The sequence below is a fragment of the Stegodyphus dumicola genome, chromosome X2, assembly GCF_044657685.1.
Source record: "Stegodyphus dumicola isolate Sdum_Otavi_A_Nest chromosome X2, ASM4465768v1".
NCBI classification, from domain to species: Eukaryota; Metazoa; Arthropoda; class Arachnida; order Araneae; family Eresidae; genus Stegodyphus; species Stegodyphus dumicola.
In genome coordinates this window covers 179190119-179214469 of record NC_140781.1, presented here as the reverse complement: position 1 = coordinate 179214469, position 24351 = coordinate 179190119, and the positions used below count along the sequence as shown (strand labels likewise).

General features: G+C 33.0%; 1 protein-coding gene across 1 annotated transcript; it reads right to left on the bottom strand.

Moving 5' to 3' along the window:
* Positions 1-247: 247 nt before the first annotated feature.
* On the bottom strand, positions 248-24067 carry LOC146992985 (uncharacterized). The gene is made up of 3 exons (XM_085809104.1): positions 23915-24067; positions 1272-1491; positions 248-975 (listed from the first exon to the last, which is right to left on the bottom strand). The coding sequence occupies exons 1-3, from the start codon at positions 23983-23985 to the stop codon at positions 877-879; spliced, it is 390 nt and encodes a 129-aa protein (XP_085665230.1). The 5' UTR covers positions 23986-24067; the 3' UTR covers positions 248-876.
* Positions 24068-24351: the final 284 nt, after the last annotated feature.

Here is a 24351-nt window from a genome sequence, read left to right as displayed (position 1 = left end):
TGATATGATATAAAAACCGTCGACATAAAATTTAGCTGTTTATGACTGAATTTCGAGTTATAAAATGTTAATTCTGTGTCTATAATTATTAAGAATAAAATAACTTAAGGCTCTATTAACAGCGAAATTCATTCGCTTTCAAACGTTTTCTCATTCATTCCAAATTTTTCACATATGATCATTCTTCTTTTTCTCTACTATTTGGTATAAACGTGCAGAGCAATAATTTGTTCTGAGAAGTACTTGATACTTTGCACTTTATTATGCAGAAAGAAACAGCTGACCTTTTCATATATCCAACAATGTGAGACGTTTTCTAAAATATCAAATCACAATTTGCAAACTGAATGCCAAAATATAGTTTGATTTATTAGAATGTAATTAAAGTAATTGTAAGTTGTTAATTAAATTAATTTGAATTGACATTTCAAGAAAACTACTTTAACTATTTTTTAATTTAAAATTGTTAATAGATATGCGAATACATGTTATACATACTTACCACATGACCTGTATTCATCATGACGCATAAATTATTTTTGATAAATTAATTGAACTTCCTTAGCTTTCTTTATTCATATATTACATTTCAAAAATTCAAAAAACTGCTCTTAAGAATAAATTTCGTTGCATTCGGTTAAAAAAAAACAACAACTAAGAATTATGCAGATTTTAAATACGAAGAATTTAAAGCATATTTTGTAACTGTTATTCGCACGTCTGTAACAGTAAATACTTGAAATGCATTGTAATGCGAACACATACTAAATGTACTAGTTTGTGGAGGAGGAAGAGAAGGTAAGAAAGGAACTTCTTCTTCAACTTCATGGAGGAATGAAGGCTTTTACAGCATTTGTAAACTTGCATTCTTAATTACTATAACATCTGGACGTCATTGGTTTCGCTCGTCATTGGCAGACTGGAGAGGATGTCAGCTTGTTCGATGGGACGGAGACCTCCAATGTAAAAGGATGCCTTTATTAAAAAATAATAAATACATTGATGATAAACAAAATATAATGAATATTGATGAAAAATAATAAGTAAATTTTATAAATGACATTTTAGTAGCCTGGAAATGTATTAGAAATTCTAATATTATTACTATATGCTGTTATGACATTAGGTTATTTCGAAGCAGGAGAGATGAAAAATGGGCAATACCCTCGCCGGGACTCGAACCACGGACCTCTCGAATATGCGCCGAGTGTGCTGGCCATTACACCACGAAGACATGCTAAGAAAGAGGGAGAAATACCTTATATACTTACACTTTTAAAGGGCGACTGGGGATTAGGGGACCCAGTTGCCAAATCCTGGTGGTGGAGAATCATCATCCACCACTCTTTTAGTTCGGGCTCCACTGTAGAGAAATTAGGTATTTTTTGAAAGCAGGAGGGATGAAGAATGAGCAATGCCCTCGTCGGGACTCGAACCACAGACGTCTCAAATACGCGTCGAGCGTGCTGACCACCACACCACGAAGGCATGCTAAGAAGGAGGGAAAAATACCTTATAATGCAACTAAAACTCACGCTCAATTATTGTTTTAATAAAAGAATTAATAAAGTAATTAAATAATAAAGTTTCTTTTAATATGCAAATCTGGAAAGTAGTTTTGAATTGGATTATGTGAGGGAAATGCATGCGTTATATAAGCATTCATTTTTATTACTGCCACATTCCTAAAAATTCAACCAGATTACAAGCTAAGATCAACTTCTGAAATCTTAACGACATCAATTTTTACTGACTCTCCATTCCAATCATTTGATTTATTACATGATGTTCGCTTGTAAAATCATGCATGACACAGATCTACGACATTAAACAAAAATGACTAAACAAACGACTATAACACAGAAAATGGATGTGTATATTGTTCATGCTACATGGCTTTCGAGTCATAGAATACTTGTATTGCTTCAGTTTTGTTTGTGGCTTTAATACCTGTAGACGTGTTTTAATCAGAGCTTCTCTTTAAACGAATCTTCAACAACACATGTGAGAACTGTTCTGCATTTCAGCAGTTTACCACACTGGCTAATTGCCGTCTTAGAGAATAGTTTGCGTCTTTATTAATTTAATGAAGTGCTGAAGCAGAAGAATACTGCCATGTGGATTAAAGGTATCATTACATATTAGGGTACTAACAAGTACTTTTTTTCGAGGCTACACCAGGCTAAAAATCAGGCTACATTCTGCAAAACAAGGCTCTTGATCATGATAATGTGAAACAGTGAAACTCATGACAAAATATAATTCGTTAGGATGCTTAAATAATCAAACATGTCAAGGAAACACTCAAAATAAAGGCGGTGATGGACTTGCTACTTACATATCTGGCTAAAATTCTGTTAACATCCAAATTATAAAGCATTTCTTGCAAGAAAAATTTAGTCATGAAGTTCTTCAAATTGAATATTGTTTTGAAATGACTACAGATTACAAGCAAAAATTTCTATATTTTTCGGAAGATATTCCTATATAGCTTGACGTGACATGTCCACAAGAATCTAACCTTTTTCTCCTAGAGTTTTTGTTCCAATTCTTCAGCTGCAGCAGGTCGACTACGGCATGCTTTCTCTTTACGGACACTTTACAAATCACGGACAGTCAGCTCAGAGTATCTTGGGGGCCGCAAGTGTATCGTTCGGATGGGGTATTACTTGGCAATCAAAAAATCTACCGTAAAATTCCCACGAAACTGCATACTGTGTAGGAAGTTGCCAGTCGACCTGCTACGGTTGAAAAACTGAAAGGAAGTATATCCCGTTTGACTTAAAATTTTAATTAGATGTTGTTTTGAAAGCATATATCTACTAGTCGGTGAGCATTATGTATGCGATGGTGTCTTTTGTATTATTCATTACCACAACTGAATTTCTTTCAGTTACTATACTCTTTTCTACACTTCGGTTTTAAATTTCTCTCCTTTTTGAGACACTTTGTATAGAGATTTATCCTGTTTGTTAACATTTCTAACGTACAGCAGACTTAATGACAAGGTATACATGTAATAACGTTTATGAAACATTATAAAATCTTCACCACACTATCAATTATTGAACAGCAATGTGCGAGGACATTTTTCAAAACTAGACTATATAAGCAAGGTTAAGAAACTCACCATCTGAGAACTTAAAATCATATACGCTGTCATCCATTGAAAAGGTTTTGTTAGATAAATTCGATGCTGGAGCAATTATTTACAGATTTGCGGAATAACCTAATAAATACAAATAATTTTTCTTAATATAGTAGACTGCAAGAAACATGCTTTTTTGTAGAATATTTAATACAAGCAAACTATGAAAAGTTTTTGCCAATTATTCAAAATTTTTAAAATGATTTAAAATTCAATTATAGCGAACTGTATTTGTATTTAGCATCTATTATATTGGGCCATATAAAAAGCCTCCGCGGTTTTTGGTACATTTTTGAATAAAATTTTCTTTATTGAAAATCAATTTCAATCAAATACATATTGACCATTATTATGTATGACCTTTTGCAATTTTTCGAGCAGCTTCATAATTCCATCGGCATAGAACTTCTGTGATTTACCGTCGAAAAATTTGGCCAAGTGATTTTCAGTGGCGCTTCGGTCGGTCAATTTTTTACCATCAAGAGAGTTTTACAGAGACCGAAACAAATGGTAATCAGACGGTGTAAGATCCGGGTTATAAGGTGGATGCATCAATACTTCCCAGCCGAGTTCCGTCAATTTCTTCCGAGTCATCAAAGATGTGTGTGGCTGTGCATTGTGATGATGGAACACAACTCCCTTTCTGTTGGCCAATTCTAGTCGCTCTTCTCGATTACTTCGTTCAAACGGTCGGAGCTGTGCCCAGTACAGGACCGAATTGATCGTTCTGCCAAGTTGCAGAGCTCATAATGGAGAATTCCTCATGAGGCACCCAAGCATCAAGCTTCTTTTTGTAGCCTGCTCTTTTCAAATGATTTCAAATTGTCATGTGGTTGATGTTTATTGACATCCTGACACTGACGCTATTTCCTGACAGCTTGTGTGCCGGTCTTGTTACCCCAGTTGAAAAATTTCATCGACCTTTTTCAGTGACTGGCCGACCAGAGCAAGGTGTATTTTTGACATCGAAACTTCCGGAACGGAATCGAGCAAACCACTCCTGGGTTCTTTGCATTCACTCACAGCATTCTCACCGTACACTTCACACCTTTTTTGGCATGGTTTTGCAGCGTTTTTACCCTTTTTATAGTAATAAAGCATCACATAGTGTTTTTCTTCAGATATTTCACTCATTTTCAAATCAATATAACTTTTTACACGAGCAACGAATTAGAAAACTATCTTCATAAACAATGGAAGCTGAATGTAACCTTTTAAGCACATGTTCGTTTGAGACAATCGGCTGAGTATTGACGGATGTGTAGGCATTAACACTATCTAGTGGCAAAAACCCGCGGAGACTTTTTATGTGACCCAATATGTTGGTAGTAATGTGTTCAATATATGTGTATTGTAATTACAAAAACACAGGTAGCCTTTTAATTATCCTTTTAGTTTTACTTACATACATTTTAAAAATTGCCTTCGTTTGTTTCCAAAAAACAAGCGAGAGCTTTTTAGTTGAGAGTGGATTTGCTTCTCGTGGCAAGTAATATTTTTAATACGTTTGGATTTAGACCGTCAATGCGGTTAGTAAATTCCTAAAGGAAAACAGTATACCATCGACAATTTACTGCATTAATTAATAAAAACTCATTCTCCCAACATAAGTATCCGAATCAAACAGAATGTTATGCTAAAATACACTTTAGCAAACAAAATTTATTTGAAAGTCACAAAATAAAGCGTACTTACTATTATATACTCTACTGCTGTGATTTATGAAATATTTAAAGCTTTATATTTTACATTAAGTATCATTTTGTACCTTTAAATGGTTAAAAACAGCCAATATTACATTTTTATTGGGCGATTTGCTAATAACATTAGGCGTGTCTAATATAACTGGAAACAGCCTAAAGTTACAAATGCTCATGGAAATTTCGCATTTTTAGTAGCAATTTTACGTTAAACAAATTAAGGATGTTTGCGTTAAATAACGTATCCAAAGTTGGAGAGAGGCACAGACTATAACTTTGTCGGCGTTTGTGAGTTTTACCTATATGTAACGATCAGATCTTAAAATCTGAAATTAAAAGTGCCGGAGCTCTATGGAAGATTATAAAAGTTAGATAAAATAACACCAACTAAAATAAAAATCTATAAATAAAAATAATAATAAAATAAAACATAAATAATAAAAAAATAATATGATGAAATACATTAAATTTAATGCATCACAAATGTTAAATGAAAAAATATAACAAATGAAAGGTTAAAATGGAGTGGTGAGAGAAATAAAAATAAAATAAAATGTTCTAAACTCCAATACAGTTAAATTAAATTGCTGAGCCCGTTTTTATTTAAACATTTTGTAGCACATACATTTGTGAATGAAATCGGTTAATATAAAGAATTTAACTATAAAATTACACACAAAAACCGTTGATTACAAATAAATTAAAACTGAATAGATTTTGAGTTTTGCATCAACTAAACATTGATCACTGAAATTTAATCTTAAATCTTGCTTAAAGTTTTATAGCTGTGTAGTATTTGCCGCTCTAAACTTAAATGCTTCTACTTGTCTTTCACCTTTCTTAGGCTACATTACGTGTGAAGGTGAAGCTAGTAAATAATAAAGAGTAGAGACATGACTCGAACCACGGACCTTTCGAATACGCAGCGAGCGTACTGACCACTATACTACGAAGGCATGCTAAGAAGGCAGAAGAAATACCTTATATACTCCTCCTTTTAAAAGGCGATTGGGGATTAGGGGACTCAGTCGCAAAATCCCGGTGGTGAAGCATCATCATTCACCACCTTTTAGTTCGGGCGCCACTGTAGAGACACTAGGTTATTTTTAGAAGCAGGAGAGATGGTCCCTTTACTTAACCTGTTCCGCCAAACTAAGTTAATGGCACTATAGGGAAGCAGGAGAGATGAAAAATGAGCAACGTCTTCGCCGGGAATCGAAACACGGACCTCTGGAATATCCACCCAGCTTGCTGACCACTACTTTACGAAGGTATGCTAAGAAGGCGAGAGAAATACCTTATAAAAGAACTTGCAAAATTACTAACTTAATGGCAACTAAAGATTTGTTTAACCCTTTGCGGCGCACTATACGTTAACGTCGGAATTTCAATAAAAAAAGGTGTATGCAGTCTATTTAGTCCTAAAGGAGTGTACAGGTAAAAGTTTGTAAAAATTGCACTTACCGTTTTAATTCTGTGGGTGTTCCATGAGGTGGAACACTGCGCCGCCAGAGCTTTTAAAAGTGCGACTAAGCGAGCATTGCAGTGAAGCACGAAAATGACTAGAAGCGTTTGTATAAGAATGAAAAAACTTTGTATTATGGCTGTATACATGGTTTCTAGGATATACACAATATTCTTGAATATATACGGATAAATGAGATAAATATCTATATACAAGAGTCCTATATACAAAAATATTTACAAATTTTCCTATTTCTTGACTTCGTGAAATTGTTCAAAGTAAGTCACACCTTTTTGATGGAAGCACAAACCAACTACGATTAAAATAATTAACTACGTTTAATATTAACAATAAAGAAAAATAAGCCTATAATATTACATACACGAAAACTATCTACACAATTATTGAAAATAAACGGGAATGAGACTAAAAAGCGACAGCAAAAAATTCGCGCAGGTCTAAGTAAAGATGAGTCAAGCTACTAATAAAATTCCCGCCTAAAAAAAAAAAAAATCTACTCCCAAAAAATTCGAGATGCCAGTATTAAGGCTTTCATAACACCCCTCACCCCTCACCCCTCAATACTGCTTTGTTTGAATTCATTCACCCCCCCACACCAAAACAACGGAAACAGAAAACGTAAACAACGGATGTTCTCGCCTAATAGCACAGATGTTCTGATTCGTAACAGCATGAGATCGCTAAAGGCGCAGTGTTCCCGCTAATGGAACCACCGGCTTAATTCAATGATTCTGCGTGTGGTTTTTGTATGAAAGATTAAAAAAAAAAATATAGAACAAATAATTTGGAGTACGGCCAGCAAAATTATGGCTAATTTTTTTTTTCCAAATAAAATTTTTTATATCATTAATAAAATAGAGAAAATTACTTGAAAAAAAGTGGATTTTAATAACACATAATAAATGAAAATTCTGTGTCTCCTTGTGATATGCTGCTATCTACTGTTTAAAAAGAAAAGTTCAAAGTATATTATAAAGGCATTTTTATCTATTTACGGTTGAATTTAAAGGTTTCAGAAGCGATTTAATTTGGGTGTTCCATGTAGTGGAACACTGAGCCGAAAAGGGTTTTAAACTACAGCTTATGGTTTAACTTGAGTAATATAACCGCAGACTTCAGGATTCGCAAGCTTGGGAACAAATATCTAACGGCTGGTATAAAGCCATTACTGCCTCGTAACTTAAGCTACAAAATCAAACATACACCTGCAAATGTGCTTTCTAATTTACGCCTTCATTTATTCCTAAAAAACAAATTCGGCTGGCTAGCATTGCAGGACCATATTCTCAAAAGTGACAAGCGTTTCCGCAAATAGGAATTATTCTGAATAGGATTCAGCAAAGGTGCAGTTAAGAAACCGCAATATTTAAACTTATTTTCGCATATATTCGCATTTATATACATTGCGGAATTTGTACTATTGTTACTGAAACAAAAAGAGAGAAAATGGTGAAAAACTTAAAATTTAACTGTTGAGAAAGTAATATAGCTGTCACTACTTTACAATGACAATTTGTACTTTGCGAGCTACCAGCGTTTACTATCAGCAATATTCTATATAATATATTTTCAAGTCTCTGACCAGCCAAAACTGGTATCTTATACATTTAAAATTTAAATACAATTTTTTTTTTGTCTAATGTCAATAAGATTTTACTCACCTTCAAACACGAGATATCGGTTCACGTTTCTTATGTCTCTGGTGTTTATTGCTTATTTTTATGCTCAGTTTATGACTGTAAATTGTCCTTTATTTCTCCCAGTAAATGTAAATGTACATTCACTAGCTAGTATAAATATCAGTCATACTAAATAATAAAAAAATTATATGACTAGTATATTTTCCTGCTCTTACAACTATTAAATTTCATAACAGAGAAATGTTTAAACTTATCTTCAGTTGAAATTACTATTTCTCTCAAAATCTTCTAAGTTCTAGCAGAGGTAGATTCTGACTGCCTTGAAACATTTCTTGTGACTTATTACTATTGAAGTCTCAAGAAATGTTTTCAATTATCTTCCCTTTCATTAAGAAATTGTGGAAAATTTCAAACGTAAGCATAGTCAGTATTCTGTATTCTAAAATTCAGAATATAATTTTAGCGCAAGACAAGATTGAAGCTCAGCATACTCTCATGCAACAGAGCTTCGATATTTTTGTTGTGCCTTAAATTCTTAAATGAAAGAAACCTGCTTTTTTTCCCATGTCAACTTTACATTGGCTTCTAAAGCAATGTATTTAGTTTCTTAGGAAGTAAGTTTTAACATATGTTTGAGTGCTTGTTTCATAATTCATCTTATTTTTGATTTTTAGACCAGACTGTTGAAACTTAATTATCTTGATTTTTCTCATATTTGCCCAAGTAATTTAAAAAACATTGACTGTTTCTTTATCTTCTGAACAGCTGATATTGGACCCACACTCCTAACGTCAGTGCAAATGGCATAAAAAATCTTTACAAGTTATAGTTTGCGAGAGTTACCTGCATAAAAAATGGGAAATTTTAATTATGTTATGATCCCTTTCAAGCAAAATAAGAAAAACGTATATAAATAAATAAACTTTTAAAGATACTTAAGTACTTGTAGCTAAGAAAACAATGAAATAACGATGAAAAGAATTTTCCCTTAACAATGTTACTGTTTTTCATCCTTCGGTAGAGAAACTTCAGACAAATTAGGGATCAGTATAAAATCTACTACACGTCAAACTGTTCCACTTTATGGATGAGGGATAATAAAAATTCAAAATTTGGTTTAAATGTTGCGATGCTATTCCGGTTTAACTGCCCAAAACTTAAATGTCGTTTTTGAAGTTTACATAAAACTGTTTACAGAAATTAGAAAATACTCATTCGCAGTTGAGAATTTTTATGAAATTTAAAAATGCCCAAAGAATTTTTAATTTATATTTCTCATAACTCAGAAAGAGATAGAATTTATTTCTATCATTCAGTTTTAGCAATATATATATTATATATATATATTATATATATATATTATATATATATATATTATATATATATATTATATATATATATATTATATATATATATATATATATTGCTAAAACTGAATAAATACAAATAATATGAATAAATACAAAGTTAAAAAAAAAGCAAAAAAACAGTTCAAAACTAAATAAATGCACAGTAAACAACAATTCAAACTTACTAAATACAAAGTAAAAAACAGTTCAAATTTAGCAATATGTATAGTAATCCAATCGCGCGCAGACAGCAGAACAAGTTGTGGTAATAATGCAAAATATAATAAATTAAAAAAATTCAAAAATTTAAAAGTGTGTGTGTGTAAGAAAACTAAAAAATACGTAAAAGATAAATTACAATTTAAATTAACAATAGTCCTTTGATGCTTACGCTTCTTTATTCTAAAAATTGTAATCTTTTTCTGCACTACATCATTTCGAGACTAATCTCTGTCATATGACTCTTACATAAGACTGGTGATGTAAATGGAACCAAAACTCAAACAACCAATAATAATTTTGCAGCAGTATTGATTATCCAATCAAATGCATATAGAACTGAAAGTAACTCATTCTGAATCAAGATTTCACCCTGAACACAACTGCACTTGCTTTTGACACTTCGGCCTAGCTGGACTGCTGCTCTCTTCATACTGCAAAGCTATTAAAAATGTAAGCATTTTAAAACGCGAAAAAGTAGAGTGCCGAGTTTTTTGTAGCCGCAACATGTTTACTGAAATAAAAATAAAGATTTAATCTGCTTCAACAGCCAGTTTCCTATTCATTATGAATCAGCATTTCAACATTCTGCGTAATCAAAATTTTTGCTGTTCATTACGGATTCAACACTCTACCTTACGTACTACGTCCTCAATATTGGTAAGTTTGCTTCATATATATATATATATATATTATAAGCAAGGAAAAGACGGAACAGCGTGTTGATGCGTACTTAGATCCATATTGAAGAAATTTGATTGTGTAGTATGCTTTTATGTTGATTTGTTAATATCTATGAGAACTTGGCAGTCGAGGCAGTTTTAATTCCATTTTTATTTTCCAGTTGATGTTTGTGGCCACAGTTCACTTGGCACTCTAGTTGTGCCTATTTACAATATTTACAGTTTTGATATTATAGCGATAACAAGCAAGACAGCGAGATTACATCCTAGCAGGGCAGAGAGCGAAGCTGAAGTGCGTAGTTATGCAAGATGGAAGCACATGAAGAGAAAAGTTTTGGTTTAAAGTTCCAGTTTCCAATTATTACTATCATCAGCGCTGCGCAGGCTATGCAAAAAGGAATGATCTAGAAATGACGCAATCCAGGGAAGTTATTACGATTTTTAAAACAGAGAAATAGAATTAAAGAGTTACCGTTAGTTTAAATTATAATTTTGAATCACATATTTTTTATCTTACATATTTATGTATACACATATATACACACATTGGTATTCAAAATTAAAGGATAACTTCGGAAATTGTATATTGTACACAATTACCAATAAAATGTTATCTGGAAATTAAGAGTATAGGCTAATTTGAAAATAACAAAACTGAAAACGTGTAACTAGACCGCTGTTGATGCGTAGAACATGAAGAGTTAAGGAAAAAGAAAGCAAATGAGGTACGAAAGTATATCAGGATTCGCATAAATATTCTAACTCGCAAAAGTAGAAATTTCATGACTAACTCATAAGTGAGTTAGTGATGAACGAATTTAAATACTAATTTTCATAGTCATTTTATTTACAGAAAACATGAAATATACAACTCTCCGCAGAATGTCCATGAGAAACCAATTCTCATAACGATGGTTTGCTTATCTGAAGAAAAAATATGATAAATGGCTGCACCATTCTACACATTGCAACAAGGTTCTGTAAGAAACAAGAGATACATATATGTCATTTCGCATGCTGTCTTTTTAGAAATTTGTAGCCCCATAGTTTGCTCAGTTCATCGATCATTTCGCGTAGATGCAAAACTTGAATGAAAAAAGAACAGCATTCGATTGAATTGCCCAGCCCAAACTCTACAGTTGAATTCTGTTGAATGTATTGAAAAAAAAAAAAAAATCTGTCTGCAATATCTGAAATACTTTTGAGGATACCAAACTGCAACCCTTTGTTCCTCCTCTCCGGAGCCTCCGGATTTATACTGGCTCTATTAGAAAAGAAAGTGTAAATCATACAGGATTTAATTTACAGTCTAAATTAATTCCATACTGAGATATCTACGTATTAGTTCAAGGTAATCATTTATTGGGCCGTATAAAAAGGTCTCCGCGGTTTGTTGGTACATTTTTGAACACAAATTTTCTTTATTGAATATCAGTTTTAATCAAGTGAATATTGATCATTCTAATCTATGACCTTTACCCTTTTTTTATAATTCCATCGGTGTAGTACTTCTGCAGTTTATTGTCGAAAAACTTGGCCATATGGTGGATGCATCAAAACTTCCCAGCCAAGTCCTGTCAATTTGTTCCGAGTCATCAAAGATGTATAAGGCCGCGCATTGTCATGATGGATCATAACGCCCTTTCTGTTGGCCAACTCTGGTGGCTCTTTTTTGGATTGCTTCGGTCAGACGGTGGAGTTGTGTCTAGTATAGGGCCGAATTGATGGTTTCGCCAGGTTCCAGCAGCTCATAACGGACAATTCCTTTCCAATCCCACCAAACACTCAACATAACCTTGTGTGCCGACAATCCAGGCTTTGAAGTCGTTTGTGGAAGGTCACCAGCCTTTGACCATGATCGCTTGCGTTTGATATTCTAGTATTTCACTCATTTTTCATCACCTGTGATGATTCGATTCAAGTGGCACCCAAACATGGAGCTTCATTTTGTAGCCTGCTCTTTTCAAATGATTTCAAACTGTCATGCGGTTGATGTTTAGTGCCTCCGCTATTTTCTAAAAGCTTGCGTGCCGGTCTTGCTCCACCACTTGCAAAATTTCATCGAACTTTTTCAGTGACTGGCCGACCACAGCGAGATGCATCTTTGACATCGAAATTTCCGGAACGGAATCGAGCAAACCACTCCTGGGTACTTTATTTACTCACAGCATTCTCACCGTACACTTCACAGAATTTTCGGCATGTTTTTGCAGCGTTTATATATATATATATATTTATATTAAACAAGCATCACATAGCGTATTTCTTGAGCTATTTAACTCATTTTTAAATCAATATAACTTTTGACATGAGCAACGAATTAGAAAACTATTTGAACAAACATTGGGAGCTGAATGTCACCTTTTAAGCACATGTTTGAGACAATCGAGTGAGTGTTGCCGGATATATAGGTATGAACACCATCTAGTGGCAAAAAAACGCGGAGACGTTTTTGTAACCCAATACTATGCCATTTTTGTGTACTTTTTTAACCACGTATACATTTCCCCTACATATTTTTAGTGCATAACTCTGCGGTTTGTAAATAGAGTTTCATCTCCCCGAGAAAATGTATTTTAAAATGCAGAAAATTTCTATTTATACTTACAATAAGTAATGTAGAATAATGTCAGAATAATTATAAGCAAGGCAGAAAATCCGAGTATGATAAAAATGAAACTAGGAAATCGAGTACAGGAAACTGAAACTGCAGAATTAAGTATAGAAAACTAAAACTCTAAGCTGAGTATCATAAAAAGATCAGTCTAAAATTTCAGAGATTCAAAACAGTAAAGTGACACAAGATTTGTATTTTACATTATATCAAAGCAAAGCATCTCCCCCTTCAAATTTCTGCAGTCATCTGTTCCGTGATTCGTCGACTGTCCTCTAATACAGTTTACTTCAAATTTTTTGGCAGCTAAATAAAACTTTGGATTAAGAAAAAGATCTACGAGAAAGACTATGCGACCGGTCTGTTATCCGCTTCTTATGCACATGGTCTACCTAAAGTTTAACAACTATTATTAAAAGCTCAGAAATTTATCGAAGTCCATCGAATATTTAATAAAGGTGGTGTGGTGTATTTAATTATGGCAAAGCACACTAAGGCTATCTGCCTAAGGGGAGGGATGCCTTCGTGGAGGACTTTCTAAGGGAAACTAGCTTGTATACACGTTAAACATGGGGAAAACCACGAAAACGCCCATGAAGCCAACTCGTTCGCGGGATTCGAACCTCGAACCGAACTACCAGTGTTCAGCGCCTTTACCGCTCGGGCGCTGGTGGGCCCTATTTAATGAAGGATTTTCCTTCCTCAAATTAAGCAAATATCTTAGTGATTTTATGATCTCGTTTTAATACAGTTTTAATAAAATTTTATTAAAATTTCCAGTTAAAATCCAAACTATTATGGTAGGCCATTTTCCTTATTTGCAATGTAAAGCCACGAAAAATGAAACTGTTACATCTAGCTTTATTATTTTAAGTTGCATTTAGTGGTATTTTTTTCCGAAAAGGACCAGTATTTGCTTCTCAAGCAATACGCTAAAAGTAAATCATTTGGTTCATGCCATCACATTAACCTGCCTTCAGTTTCTTTAAGTGTTTCTTAGCGTTTCCTACTTTTTTCGAAAGATTTTATGCCTAATTTCATGACAAAGGGCAGTTTTATACTTCCATTAATTGCTGTTCCTTTAAAAATTAGAAATTCAAAATCATTAGAAGATTTTTATTATTTTTCACCAATTTATATGAGAGCATAGACCATGTTCCATTTCCAAAAGGACACTTGTTCAAAACTGTTGGTAAAAGAAAGTAAACAACATGATTTTTAAAATGATACGGCAAAGATATTTTTAGATTGTGAACTGGAGTAGGAACTTTCCGATTTGCATCTTTTGTAACCCCAGCTTATTTTTCTTCCATTAGTTTTTAGTAGATTTTTAGTTCTGCGGAGTAACATTTTAAAATTTATATTCATTTTGAATTTTTTGTTCTGGATACTAACTTGTAAAACTATTTTCTGTTCAAGGGCTATACTAGCTCTCTTCACAGAACATATCTCTTTTATTTTAACCTCTTACATTTTTACTTAAAGATCCATCATGGGCGAGTGAATACGACTGTTGGATACTGGTAGTTTATCCCATATTAGCTTCTCGATGAACGTGTTGGCATCATAATTTCTTCGTGGTTTCCCTCATGATCTTCATATACTCAGTTTTTTTTTTTTAGAATGTTCCACGAAGGCATCAGTTCTGAGGCAGATAGCCTTCGAGTGCTTTGCCAAAATTGTTTAACTAAGTATCATTTATGTATATGACGGAAATTTAATAAATGTAATAAAAAGATTGAAATTAAATAACGATAATAGAAATAGAGATGGTGAACAGAAAAAAGAAAAAAAAAGATCCAAGAAGTTAATAAATTAACAAAAAGCAGTCAATATAAATCTATCTTACATAAGAAATATGCGCAATGTTAACTGTTGAAACCAGAAAAAATTTTAAAAATAAGAAAACGCATAAAAAGTGAGCAATTAACTTTTAAAACCGGTCTTATATGAAATTCACGCTTTATTAATTGTCTACTGCCACTAATTAAATTTTATATGCTTTTTATCTTAAGCTGTTTGAAGTGACCAAAATCCAGTAATTTTAAATATCTATATTTCAGACATATACACTGAAATGCTTAAGCAGATTAAAGCTCAAACTTTCTTAAGAAACTTTTACACTTTGAGCGGCCAGGTGTTTCGCTAAGAAAGCACAAATTTCCCAAAGCTACTATGAGAACAAATTATTTTTTTTTTGATTTTAATGTAAAAACTCTCCAAGTATTTCATACTTGAATTTGTGTACTTCTGATATATCGCCTTAATTTCTTTGACATATTTTTATATGCACGCATATATACGTTCTTACAGATATGACAAATAATAGTCTAGACCGTATATATGTTACCGTTAAAGACCGAAATTGGAGAATGTCGACTTTCACCGGAGAATGTCAACATTCACCAAATACGCCGGTGAAAGATCGAATATTTCATTACATTCTTGTACATTCGGACCCTCACCGGTGCATGTCGACAATCACAGATCTGATGTAGGTCGAAAAAAGAGGAGTGTATGAACACGCTGTCATTGCAAAAGGAAGTGTTCACAAATAAATGCAGTGGTAAAAGCAAGGGCCTCTTGTGCAATTCAAAGTGTCATAATAGTTTAAGTTGTTGCAATAAATAAGATTTGAATCACATAATTTAGTAAGTTTTTAGCTTCTATTATTTTCCTTTCTCATTTTGTGTTTTAAGTTCTTATGTTCTTAAGTTCTTATTTTAAGTTTCAAGTGCGTTTTCTCGCGACTGAATTACGGAGAAGAAAATATAATATTCTTATATGTTCAACATTCACCATTAGTAGGTGGTGAATGTTGACATTTACTGGTGTAAGTATTTGGTAAGTCAGAGTATTTGGAAAATGTTTCGGACATACACCAAGCGACTAGGTGAATGTTGACATTCACCGGTGAAAGTCGACATTCTCCAGATTTCGGTGTTTCACCGTAACATACATACGGCCTTGCCGCTTAGAGGGTGTTACAAAATGTGAAAATGGGTGGTGTGAATCAAAGATTAATAAATGTAAAATCTAATAAATTGCTGGATTGGTAGATCGCGTTGTGGATCGCAATAACCCTTAAATACTTACAATTATGCAGATAGAAATGTGTGATCTAAAAGAGAAATATGAAATTAAAATAACTTACCCCAAAGGATGACAATTCAAATAACACAATTCAATTAATATTTATTATATCTTTGACATTATTAAATTTTGAATAAGTACTAACATAAATTAAGCAATTTTCGGCCAGACAGAAGAATATCAGTCCTATAATTTTGAATCGGAACATCTCGTACGAGTTGTGCGTTGTACTCAAATCAAAGTAGATCTCACTCCATCAACGTGAAACAAAGTCTCGGTGAGAAGCAACAGTCAAAATTTAACGGCAGAAATTGAGTTAGATCGCTGTACCAATATATTTTTCGAAGAAGAACAAGGCGAATTCTTAAATCATCAGGAAAGATTAAAGCACGTGCATACGAAAGACTTCTCGAAGTTTTTAAGTTGTAGAACATCATTAATTTTCGGCAGGTGTTAGGTATATGGATCTATTTAGTTGAATCCTCAATTCCAATTTTTTACTAGAAGGAATACCATGGCTCTACTTCCAGCAACGGAGATGGCAGTCAAAAACGAGAAGAAAAAAGAAAAATGGCACACACATCAGCCGGGGTGAGGACAGCCAGAGCCGTCCTACACCTTCGGACCCCAGCACTAGAAGAAGGAGAAACCGGTTGTAGCCGTCAATTCGGCGGTCACAGTTAACACACTTGACGTTGAATAAATGTGGAGGCTTGCCTGCACAGAGGGTTAAGGAAGAATGCAACAGAAAATTTCAAGCAATTGCGAATGCTAACTCTTTTCTTATACTACAGCGGATAGAAAACGCACATTTACTAACGTCTGTAACTCTTAATTAGCGCCACTATATTGACGCTAATAATGCAAGCTCACTAATTTATTTCATTTATTAGCCACTAAACCACTTACCCAAAAATTTAACATCATGTGGAATCTATTTGAGTGACTGTTAGCTGACGAATTTTTATTTCTTCTCTTAATCGATAAGGCAAGACGTACGAAACGTGAATTGATTCACTGATTCCTTTTTATCTTTCTCTACAGGACTGAAATATTTACATTGGGTTCTCAGAAGAACTCGCCTGAAAAATTCGGTTAGACAGAAATGCATTTTGGAAATATGAAAGTATCTCTGCCCGAAGCCGTCTCATATTTCCCTTATGCACATGCAAACTTTCCTGAAAACAAAATGTTAGAGAACAAACAATTCAAACTTACTCGCATGCTCGCGATTCAACATTGGTCAATGTAATTGTTGTTTTGTAAGTTTTCACTAGGGCCGAATTCGCTTTTGGAGTTAACTCGTGGAGGTGCACCGAAATGTTCATTAGTGCATTCTATTTCATTCATCTCTGACTCGTTTATTATAAATTCGAGGACATTAAACTCGAGTTTTTTGCGAAGTTTCTATCCAAAAGCAGTTTTATTGACACAACTAGTCATTTCTCTCGCTCACTGCAGTAAAAATTAATGAACAGTTTAATTAACCTGCGTACCTAATAAATATTCACGTACGTTGATAATTGCCGAAATTAAATTTTACTATTTGTTCTTCGTTGCCACTTAGTTCAAGTTGCAGAGAAAACATTACTTGCACAAAGGACATTTCTCCTATTTTCATCCCATACACTATGTCGTAATTCAAGGTTTATGTTATAAGGTATTTCTCCCGCCTTCTTAGCATGCCTTCGTGGTATAGCAGTCAGCATGCTCGACGCGTATTCGAGAGCTCCATGGTTCGAGTCCCGGTGAGGGCATTGCTTATTTTTTATCTCTCCTGCTTTAAAAAAAACTAATATCTTTACAATGGCGCCCGAACTCAAAGGTGGTGAATGATAAGTCTTCACCACCAGGATTTGCTAATCCCTAGTATTTCTCCCGCCTTCTTAGCATGCCCTGGTGGTGTTAGTGGTCAGCAGGCTCGACGCGTATTCGAGAGGTCCGTGGTTCGAGTCCCGGCGAGGGCACTATTCATTTTCCATCTCTCCTACTTTAAAAAAAAAATACCTAATGTCTCTACAATGTATCATATATTATATTTTATCTCCTCAGAGCTCATGTCTAAGTATGATTCGGGTAAACTACTGAATATAGGTGAACGTGAATTGCTCGTTATCTGCCGAACGTTCGTTTCCCTAGGTTTGTCCAGATTGCTAAAACAAAGAATATTCAAATTTTAATTACTTCCAATAAACAGAAAGGATCATTTTGGATATTTTCTTTGGAAGAGGAGAGCGTTAGCAGGTTAATTCTGTCCTCAAGTAGATTATTAGACTTTTAAGGAATAATACACCATTTATAAAGAATTACTACATTTATTATTAATAATTATATTTTTTTTACTGCAGAGCACAACAGTTTTCAAATTTTACATTCTGGTGACATTTAGTACCTTTTTAGCCAATATCATTTGATATAAATGGAACAGTTTTGAAAACGGTAGAGAAAATATTCATGCTGTGATCAGCTAGATCAGGGTTTCTTAAACTGTGGGTCGCCGGGATCTGCAGCAGGGGGTCGCCAAACGTTTTAGCAGTTTTGATATTTCTTTAGCTTATTACAATAATTTTACAATTACCAAATATTTTTACACAATGTATCTGAAAATAGACAAAGATAAGACTATACAGACAAAGAGAAAAACGAAAATGTTTCGACGCATTATTTTTATAATATAAACATTCATTTTTTCTTTGCTTTGCACGTGACGCTGTCATTTCGTCTGTACTTATTTAAAATTTTCACATTGTTCTATGTCTAAAAATTAGAAATTAAAGTTAATGACCTAAAACTGCAATAGTATATTACAGTGCAAGTGAAAAATATTGACAGTTTCATTGACGCGTGTGTCGGAGTTGCGCAATACTTATGGGTTCCCACAAAACTTTTGTAAATATTATGGTGTTCTGGGGGTCGCGAAAAATCTCAGTGATAAAAAGGGGTTGCGCCTGAAAAACGTTTAAGAAACCTAGATCTATGCTGAAAATGATGAAGAAATACCTTTTGCTAGATATATTATATGTTGCATCCACAGTCATCTTGAGCTTTAAATATAGTGTTAGTGAGTTAGACTCATGAATAATCATTTCAATCTTAGACTTACCTACTTTATCTTACTTTATCTTTATCTATCAAGTTCAGGTGGATACATATGCCCTCTTCTGTGCGCTCAGCTTCTATCTTTATCTTTAAAATAAACTACTATTTAAGTAAAACTATTTTCAAATGCTTTAGTTTGCTAACTGCGGTTTTGTAAAAACTAGTTTACCAAACTTAATAGTCCTGAATTAATACTATTTTACTGCCTAATTCAAACACACTTTTGGTGATTATTTTATATGATTTGTTGTTTAGAATCACCTTAAGCCCTCCAAAATTGACACATGCTGCTTAGTTTAAGCATAAAATAATTACAACTTTAAGAGGAGAATCTTACGTATTTGAATTTCTTCCCCTGGTTTAAAGTTTGAAAATCTCGATTTGAGTGCAGCATCATATACAGAGTAAGATCCATCTTATGGAAGATAGACGGCTATAGTTTTACAACGTATTAGTTTTAACGTTTTATCATTTTTGTAACAAGCAGCCTTTTATTTTTTTAATCTGCTTTTTCCTTCTTTTCTTCGATTGCTGTAATGACAGATTAAATTTAAAGTACTTAAGAAGATACGTAAGTATTTGCTTGATTAGGGGGAAGTTAAAAGTTGACTTGTGATCCACTCGTAGTTTAATTTATTTTCATTTTAACATAAATTTTAGCTTTCCTTTTTAGTTTTTGTTTATTGTTTAGTTTACTTTTATTTTATGTTAAATTCTTATTACTTTGTTAACAAGCACTCTTATTTTTCGGTTCTGTTTTTACCTTCTTTGCTTATTCATTCTACGTAAATGAGAAACTGAGCGCTTAAAAATGCACAAGTAGGACTGATTGATTACAAGGGGGTTAAATGTTGTTCTGCTTATTATATTTTTATTCGTTTTTTTAAACTTTGTTTATTTAAGTATTTTTTATTTTACTTTACATTTTTTTGCTTATTAATTAATTTTATATTTTACTTAAATATTAGTTTTTTAAACTTAAATATTAGTTTATTTTTTACCTTTATTATCGTTTAAGTTTTATTATTTTACTAATAAGTAATCTTCTCAATTTCTATCCCGTTTTGTCTTTCTTTACGGTACGCACTCCATCTAACTGAAATTAAGTACAGCGATTTCAGAAGAAGTAAAAGCAGGATTAATTAATCAAAGAAAGGTAAATGTTATCTTTATTAGCTGTTGAGAAAACGTTTTTTCTCAGTGCTTTCGTTGATCACACTATTTGCAGCCGTTGCTAGTTGGTTTAGAGCGGCGTTTCTGAACCGCCAGCCGCAGCCCAGTACCGGTTCCATGCGTCAGTTACACCAGGTCATAAAAGGTTTATCTGAAATGTTTTCGTTTTAATCTCCTAAGCATTTTTCGTGAATGCTTAGGACTTTTTCATTACTTTTATTACAAAAATTCCGAGGAGGATAATATCTGTGTCTCTGTGAGTGCCTAAATAACATCTGTGTAGCAAATATAACTGTCACTTATTATTAAACATGAAAATATTTATAAATGATCTTTAGGTTTCAGATATCGAAATCTTTCATCATTCAGGAAAGGGAGTACCGCATTAGCGTCTCCAAACAGAGCTGGTTTATGTGGCTCCATATGGGCAAAATTTTTTACTGAACTGCGCATGCTCTGATTATTTTTCATGCATTGTATATTTTCTTCACATGAGGGAGTTGAACTTAAAACTTCAAAGCCAAGACACAGTAATATCAAATGGCCTGGGATACATCGAATCATTCATGAAGAAACTCAAACACTGACTTAAATGACAGCAAGAAGGAAACAGTGAAATATTTCACACGTCCTCATACGATGGAGTCAATTGTATCCACCAAATTTCTTATAGCTCACTTAAAAATGTTATTTTATCTTTTGAAAAGTGTTATTCCGAATATAAAGATTCCTGGAGATAAAGTATGAGAAATTTAAATTCTTCTGTTAAACAAAACAGATAGCCATGATGAAACCTAAATCTTGCTGAATTATCTTCGAATATAGAAGTTATTTTAATTCTAAAAATAATTAGAAAGCGGTAGTCTTCGTTGTAGTAAAAGACACTAAGTGTAACATTTTTGATGACTTATCACTGCTTTTTTAAATCCTACATTTTTCTATCCAGAACGTTAATGAGTGTTGGACCTAACGATTAAACTTTAGAAAATGATACGTTTTATTTATTATATTATATTACTTATTTATAAAATTACATATTTCATATATTACAAATATCTGGTGCATGTATGTGGTATCAAGTATGCCGTCAACATGCTGAAATCATTCTATTGTTTCCGATATTCAGCTGATTTTTACACTAGACTACAATGCATAAATAATTTTTTCGCGTCCTTTTTCAAGCAAACGTCATTAAAATCAACATAATAATAAAATTATAAATTTTTCGTTGAATAAGGCTATAAATATTTGGAAATTAGAATTCGATATCTCAATGATAATCAATACACATGAATTAAACGATACTGATCTGAAGAAACTGCAACATATTGCAGGATTTCTTTCGTATAATGACTGATAGCTAAATTAAGTGCAATTTTGTATGTCACAGAATTGGGGCATAACGTACACCAATGCTCTTCAGGATTATGTCATAACTAATTATTAATATTTAAATTAGCTTAATGTGCGAATTTTAAAGGTCACTGAAAAGTTACATACGGGTAAATATGCTGAGACTTGGTCCTCGTATTTTTTGAAAAAAATAATTACCAGGCCGTGGTCTCACTAAGTTTCAGAACCCCTTTCCTAAAATCCTGAAAGTCTTGAATGGTAAATATAATTCGAAACAAAACTGCTTTAATTAGGTTAAGTACCACTTAGCTTTTATCTTCAGATTTTATTTAAGTCCATTGTGCCGCTGCGAATTCTTACTAGAAGCTGCCTGTTGTATTGCAAGTCTGCAAGTACTAATGTTTATCTATTGCATTTTAAATTGTAATTCAACTTCTCATTGCAAAACGTTTCAGACCGTTTGATCATAAACTTGAATAACAACCAAGACTTTATACAGTGACTCTTTTGATATGTTACCAAATGTTATTTAACAGACACGGTTGTCAAAGGTCGTTTAGCTTAGAGAATAAAACGAGTGTTCTGTTGCAAACGATCCAAGTCATTTGCCGTTACTTCATGGATTCTTTATCTAAATTCAGTAACAAGCAAAGTTATAATGATGCTCGGAAGAAAAGTAGATGGCTAGATATAACAAACACACCAAGTTGATCATACAACGAGTGCAGTTATTTTTTTCTCAACCTAATATAAAGCAACGACTAATAGAAACTTCTTTGATTGTAAGTAAACTAAAGAGAAGTAAAAAATACTTAAATGGTTTTATGGTTAATATATCAGCATATAGTGTTAAATTTGAGACTTCAAGAACAAGCACACTTTATGATGACTAATAATCATATCCTGTAATTTTATGATTATGTATTGTTATTCTCTATTCTCTTTCATTCGATAAAACGGAGCATTGTAGCAGTTTCTGTAAAATGTGGAAAATAAACTCGTTCACTGATTAAATTTAAATCAAATCTTAACAAGTTTTAAAAACTAATTCAAAAGTTAAACAACAAACAACAAATTCAGAAGTCTTAGAAATTTTGAGGATTTTGGGATTATATAATGCTGAGATATACTTATACATTATACACTAAACAACTATAAGTTTTATCAAAAATGCAATATGAATCTGTTTGCCTACCTTATTAAAAAATCAGTGTCATATTACAAGAAATTCAGAATTAGGTACATACTAATATGAAGATAAGAATCTCATCTACAACTGATAATTATCATTTAGTTTTCTTTAAAAAGGTTGCAATTTTAATATAATTTAAATAAATAACAGAATTCAATTTAGCGGTATTTGAAAATAAATTGACTGGAAAAGTGCCAGTATTTATTATTATTTTAAGATTTTACATTTTAGATTACGCATCATTCATGAGCCATCAATAATCGTTTTACATAGTACATTTATCGGCATTCTTAACACTTCTTTACTCCTGAAGACTGTTGATAATAACTCAGGCAGTTTGATCTTTAACATAGAAGTTAAACCAAATATGTGATGCGTTTTCCATACCTTTTTAAAATATGTTTAATTCGATCCTCTGCCTTCTCAACTGTAATAAGTATCATAAACAAATACATAGAATATGGGATTCACAAAACATAATCGAAGAATAAAGTTAGCTATTTATATGTTAATAGATTTAATTACTCCAAAATTGTTGCAGTTAATACGTAAAAATATTTAACAATGTAATTGAAGTGTATCCCGTATTTATTGAAACTAATATACTGCTTTATGAAAATGTTAACATTTTCAAAACGCTTACTATTGCTAAGGAGTATTTTCTGCTCAGTTTGGAGAAAAAGTGGAAATTTATCCTTAGACATATTTCTTCAAAGTATTTAAAAAAAATTATTCGATTTTATGATATTTGAGAAAACATTTTATTCCATTACTATTAATAACAATATTTTTCCTACAAAAATATCAAAGCACATTTAATTATTAACTGAGTGGCAAATTTATTACGTTTCTAACAGATGAAGAATATAGACCTGCATTCAGATGCTATCAAGAAAGTAACAGATACTTTTATTTCCTTTAATAACTTGGAAATTAAATTCTTAATAATTAAAATCTTAGCGGCATTCACATTTCTCATCTAAGCAAGCATTTTTAGTGCACATAAAAAATGAGAAACAGGACAATATGCTGCGAACGTTATCGAGAGCAATCCCGGTACGCCACAGTATTGACTCAATATAAAAGTAGTAACAAACTATCATGTTTGCCCAATAGTCAAGTTTTTTAAATAAGTATCGATTCGTAAATGGTGAAACGTGCTGACCTGCTCAGAGATCTCGTGCACCTACTTAAGCGGTGGGATGTGAGGTTCCTCAGGAGTCGAATTTCACACATCCTGTTCAGGTTTCAACGACAACGAACAACCCAATCTTCAGCGTTCGTTGCACGCATGAAACCGGAACAAATGGTGATTGCAAATGCGTTGCACTGACTCATTTCTTCTACTATCACAAACGCGGATCAAAAATCCATATCCGAGCAGATGCTGGGATAGAAGCTCTTCGTTTTCACTGTGCTTATTCTTCTGATTGGCATTTGCCCACTAGCCGACAGAGGGCGAGCCTCAACCTGTAGCTTTTGCGTGTGACGTCACGTGTCGATAACGAAAGAGATTCGGAAAAGATGCGCCATAGGAGGCTATTCCATCGATGCTTTTCGGAAGTGCAGAAGAGTTTTCTAAATGCTTCTAGGTTCTTTAGT